Source organism: Hipposideros armiger, unplaced genomic scaffold, assembly GCF_001890085.2.
Source record: "Hipposideros armiger isolate ML-2016 unplaced genomic scaffold, ASM189008v1 scaffold_18, whole genome shotgun sequence".
NCBI classification, from domain to species: domain Eukaryota; kingdom Metazoa; phylum Chordata; class Mammalia; order Chiroptera; family Hipposideridae; genus Hipposideros; species Hipposideros armiger.
In genome coordinates, this window is record NW_017731368.1 from 3,242,320 (window position 1) to 3,260,631 (window position 18,312).

General features: G+C 54.6%; 1 protein-coding gene across 1 annotated transcript in view; it reads left to right on the forward strand.

Annotated features, from left to right (window-relative positions):
• CCDC12 (coiled-coil domain containing 12) overlaps nt 1-6,211 on the forward strand; it is a 47,163-nt gene extending 40,952 nt beyond the window's left edge. The window contains exons 4-8 of the mRNA XM_019632791.1: nt 2,584-2,663; nt 4,273-4,334; nt 4,574-4,608; nt 5,659-5,735; nt 5,832-6,211. Coding sequence (XP_019488336.1) covers nt 2,584-2,663; nt 4,273-4,334; nt 4,574-4,608; nt 5,659-5,735; nt 5,832-5,914 — 337 coding nt within the window. The 3' untranslated portion in view covers nt 5,915-6,211. The remainder of the gene's footprint in view (nt 1-2,583; nt 2,664-4,272; nt 4,335-4,573; nt 4,609-5,658; nt 5,736-5,831) is intronic.
• Nucleotides 6,212-18,312: the final 12,101 nt, after the last annotated feature.

Consider the following 18,312-nt stretch of genomic DNA (forward strand, 5'->3'; position numbering starts at 1 on the left):
TTCTAGATAATTTGAGGTTCCAGATAACTTGTTTTCCTCTGGAGAGAATTTGTTCCAGCTTCCGGCAGACAGGCCTCTCCAGATGCCCTGACCCACCCTCTCAGGACTGATGCAGAAGCACCCTCGCCTCTCCCAGTTACAGTCCCCCATCCTGCCCCAGGGCAGGCCAGTCAGCGACTATGCTAAGGCCAAGCTGTGTTTCAGTCCTTTTCAAGAATGGTCTGTTCAGGTTCCCCGCTACTCTGAGGATGGGGGTCAGGTGGGGGGGGGGGTCACAACAGAAGGTTTGCCAAGGCCCCTACTTCTTGGCTGCTCTGAACACGTATTTTTTTCTCTTCAGCCCCATAAGGTTGCAGGAAGTTTTGCTTGTTGACAGGCACATGCTTTAAGGGGAAAGAGGTGCCCCCTGTCAGGCTCACCTGCTGCCCATCTGTCTGTCCGATTGCAGCCTCTCGGATCCTCGTTGCCTTGGTACTTCTCCAAGGCCAACAAATAGATTTTTTAAACTCTATCTGTTGTCAGGTTTTTGAAGTTGTTTGCCTGGGGCTAAACCTTGGTCCTGCACTGGAAGGGCCAGGCCCCAGCAGAACCAGGGCCCGGGACCTCTCCTGAGACCTGCGCTTTGGCGGTGTCGGGCGTGGGGGCTGGGAGGGGTGGGAAATTGGGCATGAGTGAGGGGCAGTCTCTTTATTAGCTCTCACAGTGAATCAGGAGGCCAGACCTAGCTCAGAGCTGGACACGCCCAGCATAGCCTCCTTGTCTACAGATGTGGAAAATGAGGCCCAGAATGTACGGTGACTGGGACCCAGGAGTTCTTGACAGCTTGACCAGCGCTCAGCTGCGGGCCGGGAGCCTGGGACAGCGGGTGGCAGGGCTGCGGGGGCGGTTCTGCTCTTGCCCGTTGCTTCTGGCCTCTTCCTGTCCCCCTGCTGTGTCCTCCTTCATTCCAGCTGCATTTCTGAAGCCCGGGCATGGGGGCAGGGGTACTTGCTGCTGGGAGCCGCCTCCCCTGCTGATTTCTCACAGATCCCTGGAGCGGTTTCTGAGTGACAGTTTTTTTTTTTACTAATCCTCGCAGTTTTCTCCCCACACCCAGTTTCTCTTCCGCTTTTCTCCCCACCCCGTCGCTAATGAAAGTCAGTGCACAGACCATGCCCGCTTTCTCTCCTGACACCTCAGTGACCCAACGTTCGCCACCAGGCCTGAGGCAGGCACCGGGGGAAGGGGGGCAGCTGGGGCTGTGGCCTCAGGGCCCTGGCAGAAGGGAAAGGGCCGGGGGAGCTGGTGAAAAGGACCGAACTTGGCATCAGAAGGCCCCGAAGTCCACACCGCTGCCACTTGCTAACTGTGGTCACACACACCTGCTGCTTCAGCTTGGGGAACGTTACCCTACCCCGGGGCTGGGAACGTCCGTGCTTTGGGCTGGCAGACAGAGGGTTCGGTAGATGAGACTGGGAGGCTTCCTGTTGGGAAAATGTCACCTGTCCTGGAGGCCCAGGACGTGTGAGGGGCCAGCAGCCCTCTAAAGGGCTCAGAAGAGGCAGTAGGGGAGGAAGAGGACCCACCTTGCAGCTCCCCTGGCTGACAGGTGGGGCGGCCACTTCTGCCTCCCCCAAGGCCTAGATGGTCTGACCCAGTGGCTGTCTTACGTTTATTAAGCAGCAGCCTCTGGGAACTCTCACTTTGCCCCTGGAGTCATCCAGGAGCCCCTCCTCCTGCAGACAAGCTTCTGTGTGTGGGGGTGAGGTGGGGGGAGGGCAGGGCCCCAGGGAGAACCCCAGTGAGCACTTGGTGCAGCCAGCCCTGCCTAAGGCGACTGAGCCCACAGGAACATAAACCATGGTTGCTGGTGGTCACAGTGTGTGACTGAGGTCCCTCGTGGCTGCCCCCTTCACCGAGGTCTCAGGGTCTGCCCTGGTAGCGTTTTAGAAGACCTCGCCAGGGCGGGGCCTGTGCAGTTCTCATGGCTATCCAGGTGGCCCGTGGCTTTCCAGCCTGGCACACTGTCACGCCTCTTCCCTCAGCCTTGCCGGCCACTCCCAGCACACACAGACCCTTGCCACCAGTAGTTGAGGGACTGTACCAATGGCCTCAGGGCACAGAGGCTCTGAAAAGGAAGCCAGGCTTGGGGAACCAGTGGGTGACCACACAGCTCGGAGCACTGACCCTCTCCTGGGATCATACCTTGCCTTGGTCGCAGATGCTGCAACCACTGCTGTGTGACCTTACGAAAATGGTACAGTCTCTCTGACCCTCAGTTGCCTTAACTGTCAAAGGGAGATGACCCAGGAGAGACTTCCGTGGAATGCTGCTCAGGCATCCCTAGCGCCGCCTCCAGACTTGAACCTACATTGCAGGCAGGGCCTTAGGAGAGCAGCCAGCCGGCTACTGAATGGCAGACGAGGGAGCTGAGGCTCAGAAAAGGGACCTGCTCCTGCTGATGCTTCTGTTCCCAAGCTTCCCTCGTCACCACGCCATCTCCGGAGAGAAGAGGAAAGTGGGAAGTGAGCAGCTTGTGACCTGCACGTGAACGAGACTGTCCTATATTCACTCCATCTCTGCTTGTTCTCTCTGCCCTCGTAGGGAACTCAGGCTGCGGAACTATGTCCCCGAGGATGAGGACCTGAAGAAGAGGAGGGTGCCGCAGGCCAAACCAGTTGCAGGTAGGTGAGCTGCTTCTCTGCGTCTGCTCCCTGGCACTGCCAGTTGCCTCCACCTTGAAAGGTGTCGCCCTCTCTTGGAGAATAATTGGCAATGCCAGGGCTAGAAACTGGGCCTATAAGACCCTCCATCACCATCTCGTGGCAGGTGCACAACTAGTCAGTGTTGGGCGAGCGCAGAGAGGCGGTGAGGGCAGGAAGAGGCCTGTTGTGCCTGCTCTGCCCTGCCTTGCAGGCCTCCCAGGGACCTTGGAGCGAAGAGGCCACGTCTCAGAGGAACCCTCTGGACTGAGAAGTAGAAGTGACCTGGGGACCCTTGGAGGGTCAGAGTGAGACACATTTACGAGGAGCCAACCATTTAGGTGCTCAGAGAGCTGTGGGCAGGCAGATGCCCACCGGGATTGGAGTTGTGACAGTGCCAGAGCTCGGAGGATGGGGCGAGGTGTTCTCGCCGGTGGGGAGGGGCCCGGGGAGGGGCCCGGCCCAGGGGCTGCTCAGTCTTGTCGTGGTTTGGGGCGCGGCACAGCAGCCAGGAGCATCTGGCCAGCTGTGGCCTGTCCACGGCTGTCTACACTGGAGATGCTGGGGGCGCTTCTTATCACGCAGATCCCTGGCCCTGTTTTCATTCTGTGTTTTTGTTATCAGTTTTTAATTATACGAGTAATAAATGAATAAATACAGTTATCTTGTAGAAGATTAAACTGTTGCCCATTCAGCCACACCCTAGTCTGCTTCCTCATCTCCTTTGCCCCTGAGATTCCCACGCATCCCTGGTGGTTGGTTTGCTTCATGGTTTGGACCTCACTGTGGTGGGGCCAGTGGCACGATGAGGGGCAGTATGGCAGGATAGAAGAAAGGGATGGGCAGCTGCTCCCATGCCTCAGGCAGGGTCAGCACAAGAGGCAGGGCTGGGGGGCCGTGAAGGAACATGGAACCACTGTGAGGGGGGCTGGAGGAAACCTACAGAGCCCAGGGTTGGGGTTAGTGCTCCCAGCTTCTGTCCACAGCGGCAAGGGCCCACCTGGTCAGACTGCCCAGACGCCCATGGTGCTTGCTGTCAGCAGCTAGGTGCAGCCCGGACACACCTGAGGACAGGCCACTTCTAGGTGTTGGAAGCACACATCTAAGAGTAGGATGGGAAGAAACCACCTGTGCCCTGGTCAGTCCAGGGCCCCGAGAACGTCCTCAGAGCCTAGGAGCCCATGGAGGTTATGGGAAGAGCCCGTCCTCCAGGCCCCTCACAGAACCATACTTCGGATGTGTCCAGACCACTCTTGTTTCACAGCTGGGGAGACTGGGGTCGAGAGTAGCATCCGTCCTTCCTGACTAGAAGTCTAGGCTCTGTCTACTCCAGCTGGCTGCCTGCTGCCGGCCCTCCTTTGCCCCAGGATTTTCATCCTGGGAAACCTCAGCCCTTCCTTCAGAGCTGCCTTTGCATGGTCTTCGCGTCTGGTTGGCTGGGGGCTTAGGGGGAGGTGAGGATAAGAGAGCCCAGGGTCTCCCAGGGGACCTGCCTGCACTGTCTTCCCCTCTGCTGTGGCTGCAGTGTGCAATGTCACCAGAGTGGCAAGGCCTTTCTGACCAGCCTCTGTTGTTGTCTTGCGCCCTCTAGTGGAAGAGAAGGTGAAGGAGCAGCTGGAGGCTGCCAAGCCTGAGCCGGTCATTGAAGAAGTGGTGAGTGCCTCATCACTGCTGGCGCAGTCTCCCTAGCTGCATCTACGGGTCCTGTTCTCCTTCCCCACCTGCTCTCCTCTTCCCCCTTTCTTCTCTTCACTTCTTTATTTCCTTCCCACTTCCCTACTTCCCCTTACCCTTCCTTGTTCTTTGCCTTTTCCCCACCTCTGTCCCAAGTCTTCCTACTTACTTGGGGACTGGGCCCCTCCAGCCCTGACGTGTGTCTCCTCCCTCCGCAGGACCTGGCCAACCTCGCACCCCGGAAGCCTGATTGGTGAGTGTTGGCTGTGGAGCCCGAGTGCAGACTGACTGGGGCGCTCTTGGTGCCGGGCATGGGCTCCAGGCTGGGCCTTCCCGCCCTCACAGTGGGGAGACACACAGCATAGACACACACCACACAAGACAATTACTGCCTGAAGTAAGTGCCGCAAAGGACATAGATGGAGAATGAAAGGGAAGTGACGGGCGATGACACCTGGAGGGTGGCGAGGGGCGCAGGCAGACGGGGAAGCAGCAGTCCCATCAAGAAGTTCCTTCTGAAGGGGGGAGCACCTGCCCCACCTCCAAGAGCCCCATTTGAGCAAGGCTGACTTTTGCCCTCAGGGAGCTGCAGAGTGGGGGAGAGATGGTGGGAAGGGTGGACGTAGGTTTCTGTCCTGGTTCTGCCGCCAATTAGCCTGCTCCCGTTTGGCCTCAGTTTTCTGTGAGATGAGGGCGCTCCTGACTGGGCTGAGAAAGGGTGTGAGAGGGCCTGGTGGCCTGGGGGCTTGTGTTCTCCTTTCCCTTGGGCCAGAGGTACAACGGACCGTATCCCTCCTGCCTGCGAGTCTGTGTCAAGCACAGCACCAGCTGGAGGTGTTCTGTTTGATGAGACAAAAGCATGGGGCATATGTCCTGGGAAACCCAGAGCCAGGGAGAATAGGCGTGTGTGCACTTCTGGAAGCTCCTGGTGGTGAGGTGAACATGTGACTGGAGGAGCAGCAGGACCAACAGTGGGCCGGGCAGATCACTCCCTGACGGTGACTGAGGGGACCGGACCGGGAGACGGCCCCTGAGAAAGCACCCGCCCTTGCACACCCGTGCTCAGCCCCCTGTGTTGGGTGGGTCTGGGGCTGCCCTGCCGCACTGGGACTGGGGGCGATGGCTGAGCTAGGTTTTGGAGAATGCAGAAAGGGAGAGAGGCGCATCCTGGCCCCCTTCCCAGGGCAGCCTCTTCACACAGCTGCGTGTGATTCCTAATGCCCGAGGGACCGCGGGCAGGGGGCCCCAAGGCCACGCCAGGCCCGCCTTCAACCCCCGGCCTTCTCCCACCTCCCTGCTGTAGGGACCTGAAGAGAGATGTAGCCAAGAAGCTGGAGAAGCTGGAAAAGCGGACCCAGAGGGCCATTGCCGAGCTGATCCGTAAGTGCAGGGCCTGGCAAGGCAGGCTCTCTGCCCTCTGGGTGGCGGCCCAAGCATGGGGCCCCTCTCTACCCCTCCTGTCTGCCGTCCATCCAGGTGAGCGGCTGAAAGGCCAAGAGGACAGCCTGGCCTCGGCAGTGGATGCCACCTCCGAACAAGAGGCCTGCGACTCGGACTGAGGCCTGCCCCGTGCCCTCCCCCTCCACCGTCAGGCCTGTTCTCTCGGAGGATGGTCTTGGACAAGAGCGGCTGCTGGGCTTGTGTCACCTCCAGTTTGGTTTCACAGCAGTGACTCCCTACCCCCATCAGTCTGAACCACCCTCCGTGAGGTCAGCTCCTTGTCTCCCGAGCGGTCCCCATCACCCTGAGGGGGCAGAGCCAGCAGCAGCCCTGTGGGCTTGCTGTGTCTGTACATATGTGTGTATTTTGGACTTTTTTTTTTATCTCTGGAAATAGAAACAAACAAAAAAACTGTGTGGCAGAAACCTGTCAAATATTTCCTGGGTCCGTGGGGCGCTGTGGGTTTGGGCCCCAAGACAGGATGCCTACAGAGGTCATGCTGAATATGAGTAAGGCCTGTGTGGGGCTCAGCATGTTGAGGCTGGAGGGGTGGGGAGGGCCCCGGTCCAGGCACAGTCCTTGGTCAGCGGTGGTCATCTCAGAGCCCTTGAGTGACAGAGACAGGGTCTGAGACGGTTCTCTAAGACCTGCCACAAGCCTTGCAGTCTTCTGTGGGACAGCTACCACCCTGGCCCTCCGTGGACCCCTCACAGTGTGAGCGAGAAGGAAGAGACTGGGCCCTGAAGGGGGTGAGCTGTGCCCCGACGGACCTCAGCCCTGGGCCGCTCCAGGCTCGAGGCCCCGGTCACCATTCTTTCTCACTGTGCCCAGCTCCAGGCAGCCCTTCTTCCTGATGTCACTAGTCAGAGCTAGGCTATAGCTTACCTGGGACGGGGCCCCTGTATGGGGGACAGTGGCCCATTCTGCGAGAGACTAGGGTGATATAGGCCGAATTTAGGGTGGTCTTGGGCCCTGGACCCCCAAGGTCCTAAGCTTCCTCTGTGGAATTGACACTCTAGAGTGACTGGCTGACTGCAACTCTGACTCTAGGTAGCTGTGGCCAACTAGAATTTTATCTCTAGAATGATAACATTCTCAAGTTTCCTTCAGGATTTCCCCTTGAGCCTCTCACTTCTGCCTGGGGTCATCCCAGTGTGTTCTTCCCTCTGTGCTGACCTTCAGGTCACAATGACCCGGCTTTGAGGGATGGTGTTGAGGACTCAGCCATAGAGGTGGACTGAGTGTGTACACGCAGAGACCAGCATATACACACACGATAAATTAAATACTTTGAGTTGAAATGATGCAACTACTCTAAGAAGGTAATCATGTGTAGTAAATGAGCAGAAACTTGCAGCTGTGAGTGAGGGCTGAGGTGGTGGGTGGCTGGCTGCTATGGTGAGCAGTGGGGACAAGACCAGGACTCTGATTGCCACAGGGACAGGGATCAGATGTGGGATCAGGGACAGGTGTCAGGACTGGACCAGGTTCCTTCTGCACAGCTGGGGTCTGGAACTGGGCTTCCTTTTCTAGGAATAAAGGATGAGAAGATGCCCGTGCCTCCTGGGCATGCAGTTGGAAGCAGGATGCTTGTCTGTGGCAGTGTAGGACTCAGACACCTGGTGACACAACTGGGCTCCCGCTAGCACCAGTTCTGGGGCTGGAAAGAGGGTATCCCCACCGTAGGAGAGCCCAGAGGGCTGATGGGAGGTTAGCTTCTGCACGTACAGCCCTGTGTGCCCCATAGAAAACTGCCCTGCAGGGTGAGAGGAAAACAAAAAGCATCATGCATGATGGGCACGCAAACAAAAATTACAAGACACGTGAGAAAATCTAGTGCCTTAAAGAGTGGCCAATAACCCAATGAGTGGGAGAATTTACATCCAAGGACACTGAAACAGTAACATCCCAACAGGCTTTAGAATGAGCATTTGTTTTATTACCAGAGAGAGACAAGAGCGACTGACCCCTCTAACTCAAGAACAGTGATTAGGTGTAACAAAGAACTGATTAGAAATCTTGAAACTAAAGAATGTTTATTAAAAGAAGACACTCAACTAGAAGAGCTAAATAATAACTTATAGTCAAAGAAGGGATTAATAATTGGAAGTTAAAGCTGAAGATCCAAAGGTAACAGAGAGAGAGAGAAGGAGAGATGGAGGGTACATTGAGAACCTTTTCATACTGATAGATGTCCTCTAGCTGACAGGAGTTCAGGAAAAGAAAACCGGAGAAAGAAGGTACTTGAAGAAGGAATGGCTGACCACTTCTGTCTCTGGCATCATGGTAGAATAGTTGTCCGAACTGATCATCTCTGCAAACAGCTAAAAATAACTAGATAAATAAATGATGACAACAAATTTGTTTCAAATGCATCAGTGATCTGGCAAAGAAGTAAAGATACTCAGGCAGAAAGGTAAGAGAAGCAGTAGAATGCTGAAGCCTGACCTTTGCCTTGAAGGTATTTGACAGGCCGGCTGAAGCTGAGCATTTGTTTTTGGGGTCCTCAGTGCCTGGGGCCAAGATAACCCAATCCCTGTGCAAAATGAGGTTCCTGGTAAGTGAGCTAGGGCCCCAAGGGCAGCCCCCTCTGTGAATTAATAATAGATCTGCTCTCCTGTCATCACAGAGGGACTCCATTGAGAGCTGAGCCTGTCCTCATGTGGGTTTGTACATGAGAAACCTTAAGCCAAGAATTTCAAGTGGTCCCTGATTGTGGTGGTCTCAGACACTTCCTAGAAGGAAGTGCAGATCCTACCTGAATGAACCTTTATTCATCTCAGCCCTCAATCCCCACTGATAAAGTTCCAAGAAAAAGAACTTACAGAAAAGTCTTCCAGAAATAACGAGGCAACAGAGCATCAGAGCAAAGGACATCAAAAAGAACATGGTAGAATCACACTTGGAAAAACTTAAGGTGTTATCAGTCCAATCATTTCAGTGTTTAAAAATGATTTCAGAACTAAAGGAGAGGCTTGAAAATAGGAATAGATTTGCAAAAGAAGCAAAGTGATGTTCTGGAAATAAAAATTATAGTATTAAAAAAAACACAAAACATTGTATCTGTAAAGTAGAGCTAAAGAGACAATTTGTGAATGAAGCCAGATCTGAAGACCTTATCCAGAATGCAGCCCAGGGGATAAACAGATTGGTAATATAAAGTATAATAAGAGGCTAAGAGATACAGAGGACAGAGTGAGAAGATCCAACATAATGTGATTGGAGTTCCAGGAGGGGAAAAAAAGGCCAAAATGAGGGAGAGGTAACATTTTATAAAAATGACTGAACTTTTTAAAGTCGCCAATTTACAGATTCAAGATCAGCAAATCTTTAGCAGGGCAACAAAAAGAAATCTATACTCAAATGTTCAATCTCTTGATGTGGGTGCTGAGTGATTAGGTATAACATATTACCCCCTCAAAAAAAGATTATCTTGTTACAAATGAATGAGTTTCACTTTTCATCAATAATAGATAGTAGAAGACGAATATTTTCTAAGTGCTGAGGAAACAAATGTCAATCTATTCAATTACCATAAATGATACAGGCAGGGTAGACATTTTCAGGCCTAGGACACTTTACTGTGCACTGATCCTTGCTGAAGGAATGACTGAGGATCTCTGGAGCAGGAGGAACTGGGGAGATGGGGTGGTGGGGGGCGGGGAGCGGGGGGATCAGGACTGCATTTGGCGGACCCCAAACGGGATCTTGAACGAGGGATTTATAGGTCCTGTGTTGAGTCGAAGGTGGTACAGTGGCTCCTTGAGGCCACCAGGGATGCGTGTCCGTTATGTCTCCCCAGCCATCCTCCTTAGCTCCCCTAGGAGCATTTGCACCGCAAGGTTTGAGCTGTAGACAGGAGGGGAAAGGGCAAAGGGCAAGCTAGCTGAAGAAACATGGCTTCGAGCCCAGTCCACCAGGCTTGCCTCCACATCTGATCAGCCTTCCTGTGTCAGGTCCACCCCGAACTGCAGACATGTGGGGAGTAAGGGTATTTTATACTGGACACATTGTCACCATGGTTAAAACAGGGTCCGTGAGAACGGAAAAGAGAGTAGAAAGACTGCTGGGAGGGTAGCCAGCGGTGCTTGCCACAGGATGCAGGAAGAAGTGGTGAGCAAAGAAACGTAAACATTGCAAAAAACAACAATGGACTAACCTAGTAAGACAAAAAAGAGAAGACACAAATTGTAAATATTAGGAATGAAATCAGGCGATCACGGACCCCAGACAGCAAATGGACAGTAAGGAGATACTATTAATACCTGCATAAGTTTGACAGATTGATGAAATGGACCAATTCCTTAAAAAGCACAAACTACACAATTCACCCAAGATGAAACGTAATTTGCATAGCTGTGTATTAAAGTAGTAGATCATAGATCTAAATGTAAGATGTAAAATTATAAAAACTGTCAGGAGAAAACCTTCAGGACCTAGAGCTTGGTGAAGAGTTTTTAGACACGAGACCAAAAGCACAATCCATAAAGAAAAAAAACCAAATTGATAAATTTGACTTAACCAAAATGAAAAGCTTGTGCTCCAACAAAGAGTCTCTTAAGTGGATGAAAAGAGAAGCTGCAGACTGAGAAAATATTTGCAAGCCCCATATCTGATAAAGCACTCATATCTAGAATATATAAAGAATTCTCGAAACTCAACAGAAGAAAGGAAGGAAGAGGGAGGGAGGAAGTCCAATTAGAAAATGGGCAAAAGACATGAAGAAACATTTTACCGAAGAGGACATACCAATGGCAAACACATGAAAAATGTTCACCATCACCAGCCATTAGGGGAATGCAAGTGAAAACCACGACGAGCTACCATTCCACACTGTTAGAACAGCTGAAATAAAAAACGGTGGTAATGCCAGATGCTGGCAAGGGCGTGGAGAAGCCAAGTCTCTTGTACACTGTTGGGACTAAATGGTAGTTACTCTGGGAAATAGTTTGGTAGAGTCTTAAGGAGCTAAACATATACTTAACATATAACCCAGCAGCCATACTCCTGGCATTTATTCCAGACAAACTGTCCACACAAAAGGACATAGCACATCTTAAGAACTATACGAGTATACACAAATGTAGCAATTTTATTTGTAATCGGCAAAAGCTAGGGGGAAATGCTGCTCCCATTATTGCTTAATGAATGCTGGATAATTTGAATTTGTTATTCAGGATCCATCAGTTAAAATAAGTAAATGAAGCATAGATCTTCAGCCTGATGGAGGTTGCCAAGTCATCATCAAACCAAGATCTAGGTCTTAGCGTAATTTCCCTTTCTTCAGTTAGGAGTTACAATAGTCACAAAAAAATGGGTGAAATAAGTATGGTTAAAAAAAACTTCTGACGTGTGGCATGCAATTTACGAGGACATTCCTTCACCGGGTCCTGTACTCTGAGGAGTAATGGAGTGAAACATGTTTTTATTCTGTGAAAAAACAAACCAACCCACAAAATGCCCTTCAGTAGGCGACTGGTTAAACTGGTGCACTCATACTATGGAATACGACTCAGCAAAAAAAAAAGGAATGATAAAGGGGAATGGCTTGGATGGATCTTAAGGGCTTTACACTGAGTGAAAAAAATACGTGTATCTCAAAAGATCACTTATTAAGGGATTCCCTATTTATAACATTCTTGAAGTGACAAAAGCATAGAGATTGGGAGCAGATTCATGGTTGTCGGATTAGGGGTGGTAGGGGCAAGTGTGACCATAGAAGGGGATAGCTGGAAGGAGATCGCGGTGGTCATAGACTCGTCATTGACTGCAGTGCTTATTACATGAATCTACATGTGTAATCAAAGGGAATACTCCACACATTGCGCCAATGTCAGCTTCCTGGTTTTGTGTGTGTGTGTGTGTTTTTTTAAAGATTTTTATTGGGGAATTGGGAGAAGGGGAACAGACAAGTTGCTGTCGTTTTGTTCAGTTTAGTTGTGGAGGACGTTGCTTCGCTGGCCCAAGTTGGCACCATCATTGCGCTCTTCCCGGGCGAGGCAGATCAGTCTCCGGCTTCTGGACGGCTGCTCACTGAGGCTGCTGGCCGCTCACGCTGGCTGCTGGCTATATACCGTAGCCCATGGCAACCCACTGCCACAGGGGCTGCAGCCTACACCGTCGCAGGCAACTCACAGCAGCCCAGCTCTAGGTTGAGCTGTTGTTCAGCATCTTAGCTGTAGAGAGCAGTGTCACTGGTCCTCATATGTGGGATCCGAACCGGGGCCCTCTGTCATCCCAAGCCAGCTCTTAACCATCGCGCCACTTGGCCGGCCTCAGCTTCCTGGTTTTGATATTATATTCTAGTTATGGAAACACCATAGGGGGAAACTGGGTGAAGGGTACACAGGACTGCTCTGCACTGTCTTTTGTACAACTTGTGAATCTATTTCAAAATAAAAAGTTGAAAACTATTTTCAGTGGCGAGCAAATATAATGGTAAAATATGTTAATCAGTTGTGTAATTGTTTTAAAGGTATGCTTGCGGTGTTTAAAAAGACAACAAGCTTTCTGGAGTTTTGTGGAAGAGCGGATGGGGGTATTTAAGCGTTGGTCATAGTCCTGGCCTTGGTTGGGGGACAGGCGGGGCCCTTTGTCATGGAGCTGAGGAAACGGGCCAGGGAGTGGCAGTGCCCAGCTCTGTGGGTGGAGCCCTAGTCTGCCCACTGCTACCCAGCTCACCAGGCACTTCTCCAGGACAGCCCTGACTGACCTCCCCACACTGCAGGTCCCTCCTACTTGAAATCCTCGAAAACATCTGGCCTCTGCGTCATCTCAGGAGACGTGTCAGGCCTGGAATGTTCTGCAATAGTGTGGATGCCCCTTCCCCAGCAGAAGACAGGACAGGGCCTACTAGCCCCGACACCCAGGCTTGGTGCCTTTGGGTTAGGGAGGCAGCAAGACGCCCACGAGGAAGCCGCACCTGGGCTTGCAGGGCTGGCCCTCGGGCCGGGCAGACACCCAGCTGGTGCAGGACCTGTACCACAGTGAGGAATGGCAGACGAGGTCAGAGAGGCACAGCCCCTGAAGTTACAAGGGAAAAACTACCGTCCAGCCCATCTGGCTGCATATCAAGTGTGTGAAGGTGGCCAGTTTGGGCAAATTGCTCCTAGACCCTGCCTGTCCCGCCTCAAGCGCCAGGCATCCTCCCAGCCAAGTCCCCTGTTGGGGTTCCCTGCTGCTGCTCACCACCTGGGCTCCAGTGTGAGATGCCCGCTCACCTTCAAGTGGCTTCTCCAGGGGGCTCTGAGCCACGTCCAGGGCCGGCCGCAGCACTGCCCACCCCTGCAGGAGTTGGGGATCCAGGCATGAGTCCATCCTGTTTCCTGAGTGCCTGCCTGCCTTGTGCTGGGCCCTGTCCCAGGGGCTGAAATGCACCTGGGACTCGGACCAGGCCCTGCCCTCAAGGAGCTGACCCTCCAGTGGTCTCCGGATCTGTGCTGGCAGCCGACTTGCCCTCAGGCCACTCTGAAGACCTCGCTTCCCCCAGAACCGTCAGGCTGGGCATTACAGTGGGGCGTAGCGATTGGTGGGGGCTTGGGGCCTTAAGGGCCCCTAAGTGCACCCAGCCAAGAGACCGCCAGGGACGAGAATCTCCATGCTGCCTTCATCTCCCCATTGTCCTCACATGGCCGCTGGGGGGCAGCAGGAGACACTGACCAGGGGCCCCTGAAGGAGACGGGGGGTCAGCACAGCCTGCTCCTCCCACTGCTGAAGTGAGTCTGTGTAACACCTATCACCCCACCAGAGGAAGCACGTCTGTCTTTCCCCACAGGGTCTGTGTCATTTTTAAGTGGCTGATACCACAGATGATCCCAAGAGTGGTGCTCAGTCAACCCGAAAGTCAGCACAGTGGGGGCCATGTCATCGGGACAGCAGCAGAACCCCGCCAGTCCCACCCCATGCTGGCCTTCCTCAGTCTCCAGCACCAGGCACTACAGCGGGTGTGGGGTCTGGGTGGAGTGTCTTGAGTGCCCTCCCAACCCTGGGGGCAGCACCAGCCCTGCCAGGTCACAGGCAGCCTCAACCTCCCTGTGGCAGAGCCTGCACCTGTGTGGGTCGTGTGTGTGGACAGAATAGCCTGGGATGTGGCCCCATTGTCGCCTGGCTGGGTAAGGGGCCACCTGGAGGGTCAGGTCCCCTTAGCCCCTGGGCCAGGCCTGAGCATTTCTTGCTCGGAACCAAGCTCCCAAGATGCTGATTGTTGACCCAGGGGCCATCAGGTGTTGAGGGGGCTCACCCACCAGATGGGCCTGGATGGGCAGAAGTGGACAAGCCATAGAGCAGAGCGGGTGTGCGTGCTGGGTTCTAGGGCTGCTTCCGTTTCGGTTCTGGCCTGGCCTCAGGGCCTCTGGCTGCCGTGGGCTGGGCAGGGGTGTCTGGGCTGAGTTTCCCGGCCAGCCTGCCCCTTCTGTATGTATTTACTGGTTTTCTTTAAATGTTCCCATTACTCAGGCCTCCGGTGGGCACTGAGACAGAAATAAATCCCACAAGGCAGCCCAGCCAGAAGCCGGGAATCCGATTCCCCCTCAAAGGCCGGAAGAGGCCCCTGTGCAGAGCGTGCCAGACCACAGGGGCCCACACACTCCACATGGTCACAAATATAGCCACGTACCCCCAATGCACACACATGTGCACATGTGCGCATTCACACACGTACCCCCCACACACAGACGCCTCATATTCCACATGTACACAGGCAGGCACTCACATGTCTCCCACACACGTTCACACACACACACATGCATTCACCCTACTCAGATTGACCACATGCACACATGCATTCACGTGTACACACCCCCAGTGCAGACTCGATTCATGCACATACATGCATTCACACCCCCATATACACACACACCCGTGCACACTCCAGGGTCACAGTCATCCTCAAGGCACTGGTGGGCAGATGAGCGTGGGGCTGTGGACAGCAGGCGGACCAGGCCGCCCCTTGCAGCTCCAGAGGAGAGCGAGAGTCCTCATGGGAACGCAGGTCCAAGGCTGCCAGGGCTTCTGAATTTTTAAGAGAAACTGGAAAGCTGAATTTTTATGTGAAATATCCTGATTTTTAAATGTTGGCTCAAGATGTTGAAAATATTGTGAGGGCCAAACCAAACACATCTGTGGGCCAAATTCCACCCACAGGCGGCGTTGTCAGACCACGGGTCCACACAGACACACACACAAATAGACACATACATACAAACAAATATAGATAGACACAATGGTGCACACGCAATACAGTCATACAGAAATAGACACACCAAAAGACACATGCAAACATACACATACATACACATACACATACAAGCACACACAGGCACACATACAGACACAGGTATACATACAGTGGAACCACAAACTGACACAATACAGGTAGACACAATAGATACAGATGGCTAGGCACATGTATGAGCAGACCCGCACATATACACATACACAGATACATACAAACACATGTAACAACAGACACAGCACACCCGTCTATCTCACTGATAGAGCTTGTTGGGGGCGGGAGCAGGGCATGATTCACACCAAGGCTGTCCCCTGACTCACGCTGGAGCAGGAACAGGGTGGTGGGGCAGGGGTTCCCTAGGAGGGACAAGTTTTCTTGGGCTGACTAGAGAGCGCAGCATGGGGTGTGGAGAGGAGCAGGTGAAGGGCCTCGCGTGCCAAGGGCTGCGAGTGGAGTTTGGACCACAGGTCCTGAAGCTCTGGGAAGGGAGCTTGGGTGGCCCCAAATCCACCCTCCCATGCCCTGATCCCCGTCTGCCCAGCCTGGCCTTGTCCCCTCCTCCTCACCAATGGGAAGCAAAGCCAGCAGGTTCCCCAGCAGAACCACTGGTGACCTCCCACCCGCAGTGGCTCTGTGGGAGCTGCACACCGGGCCTTCTGATCAGGACACCTGAGTGGGATGGAAACCTGCCCCTTTACCCCCCACTAAACCTGACCTAGGCGTGGAGGGGCCTGAACAGTAGGTGCGTAATTAATGCAGGCCCATGAAGGGGCCCCATCTCCCCTCCCCCACAGATGGGAGGCTGAGGCCAGAAGGGGCGGTGGTCAGCCTGGAATCCAGTCTTCTGCCTCCCAGACCCCGGCCCCTTTCCTGACCCCCAGCCCTTGGACGGGGAGGAGCCGCACACAGTCCACACCCACCATTTTTTGGCCCCTCCACCTGCATGAGTGAAGCTGAACAAGGAAGGAACCTGTCACTTGGGGATATACTGGCCTTGGGTCCTGAGGGCCCCTAGTCTGCCTAAGGGAGGATAAGGGCCCTGACCAGGCAGCCGAAACCCAGCCTGGGGGCCCACCGGGGAGCAGGGTGGGGTACTGAGCCCACACAGGCCAGGAGAAGCTAAGGCTCAGAGAGGGCAGGCAGCTTGGCTGGAATCACACAGCATGCAGGGAGCCAGCCAGGGCCCGGGCTCCTGCCTGGCCCTGGAGTCCCCTCATCCTCTGCCCAAGAGGAGGCTCCTCTGCCCCAGCCAAGGCTTGTTTCAGTTGGCCATGGTTGCCTCGGGCTGGCATCCTTCTGGAGCTGGCTGAGGAGGCTTCAGGGACAAGCGGCTGGGCCCAACCCAGCCTGCGTGTGCAGCAAACCCCACTCCACCAGCCCCTCTCCCTCGGGCCCCCACAACCGGACCTCTCTTCTGACAACCAAGCAGAACCAGGACCCTCTCAGACCCTCCAGGGCAGGTCCATGTCTCCTCACACACCCTCAGAGCAGGCTGTGTCCTCTCAGACCCCTGGACAGGGTCATGTCCTTCTTGAACTTCCAGAGAACTCAGTCCCCTTCCCCCGTCCAGCCTTACCCTTAGAGGGTGAGGGCTGTCGGGTGTGGACTGTCACGCCTGCCCACGTGGGAAGACGTGTGGGGCCAGCTCAGGTGGTTGAGGGTGGGCACAGCTATCTCCTAGATGCCCCTGGACCGCCTATACCCCACTCTGAGCTGGGAGCTATGGACTCACCCAGACTCCCCTGAAGCCTGGCTTGTGTTCCAGGGTGCCCCCCAGGAGGGTGCATTCCTTGTAAGGGTCTTCAGAGGTCCCTCTCCCAGCCTAGCCTAACAGGAGATAGGCCAGAGACGGCAGGGCCTGTCCACATGCCCAAGACAGACGGGAGCTGCAGGCCACCTTACTGGCCTAACCTGGAGTCCAGGGCAGCCCATGAGATGCCTGGACACCTTGGCCAAGGAGGCTGAGGAGTCGGGGTCTCTCGGCGCCCTCCTCCCTGGCTGCCCGCCGCCCAGCTCGGCTGGTGTTTACGTGTTCCCTGCGGCTTGGCTGGGCTATGAGGCCTTGAAGGGAGAAGTGACCACCTGGCTCCAGCCCCTGCTCAAGGCAAACAGGGTCTTGACCGCCTGCCAGGCCCACTGAGGGCTCCCGCTTCCTCTGCCAACACCTGGATGGCTCAGGAGCAGTTCAGGGGCCTCTCTGAGTGGGGAGCCCAGCCCTGGCCCAGGAGCTCCAGGTCTGAGGGAGGAGACCTTGTCCTGGCCTACAGGCTTGGACCGCTCGCTGTAAGAGGGCCTGTCCTGTCCTGGGCAGCCAGTTGACGAGAGAAATGGTACCCAGTCTAAAGGGGGAGGTTTGGCCCTGTCCTGGGTGCAAATATCCTGAGGCAGGAGGGCCACCCCTCATCGAGGAGGTATCCAATAGGATATGAAAGGCCTGGCCACACCTGAGGACACCAAACCTGAGCCGGGGTACCCAGCATGTCCTGGGGGCATTTAGTCTAAAGGGGAAGCACAGCCCTATTTTGGGGGGTCCATCTGTAGGGAAGGTGGTAACAAGTCTGAAGGGTGAGCAAAGACCTGTTGTGTGGTGAAGAGGTCCCCAGGCTGAAAGGCGGGGCACAACTCTGTCCTAGGGGGCACCCCTTCTGAGGGGGGAAGGCCCAGCCTTGTCCTAGGGGAGCCTAGTCTGAATATTTCCGGGTGAGTGGGCCTCACAGATTCTATGTCAGAAGCCTTCTGAGGAGGAGTTGGGGTTAGAAGATGGGCCATGGGGCCCAAAGCTCGGGGTCTTGGTGACTCTGCCTGTGGAGTAGGTGGGGTGAGTGACCCTGAAGGCCCAGTGGTCTGGCGGTCCTGTGGCTCTGAGCCCTGGAGAGGGGCATCAGACACCCCTGGGAAGGGGTTGGGGGTCTGTCCCACTCAGTTCCTCTAGCCAGTGCCTTATCCACGCACCTCCCACCCCATCACCATCTCCCAGCCTGGCTACCTGCCTCCCCTGACCCTGTGTGACCTCCTCTGGCCTCTACATTAGAACAGGGTCTCTTCTAAATGTGACTCTCCCTCTAAGACTTCCCATATTCACAGGAGTCCCTGATACTCAGCCTGGGTCAGTGGCCCTTCAGGCCCTGGCCTGTGCCTCTCTCGCACCATCCCAAGCGGGTCACACCACGTGGAGCTCCAGGGCTGCACCACGCCTCTGGACAGTTGTTTGCCCTGCCCACCGTCAGGAGGGACAGGTGGGGCTGGGTCTGAGTCTGCTCAGAGTATGCCCACGCCACCTGCCGC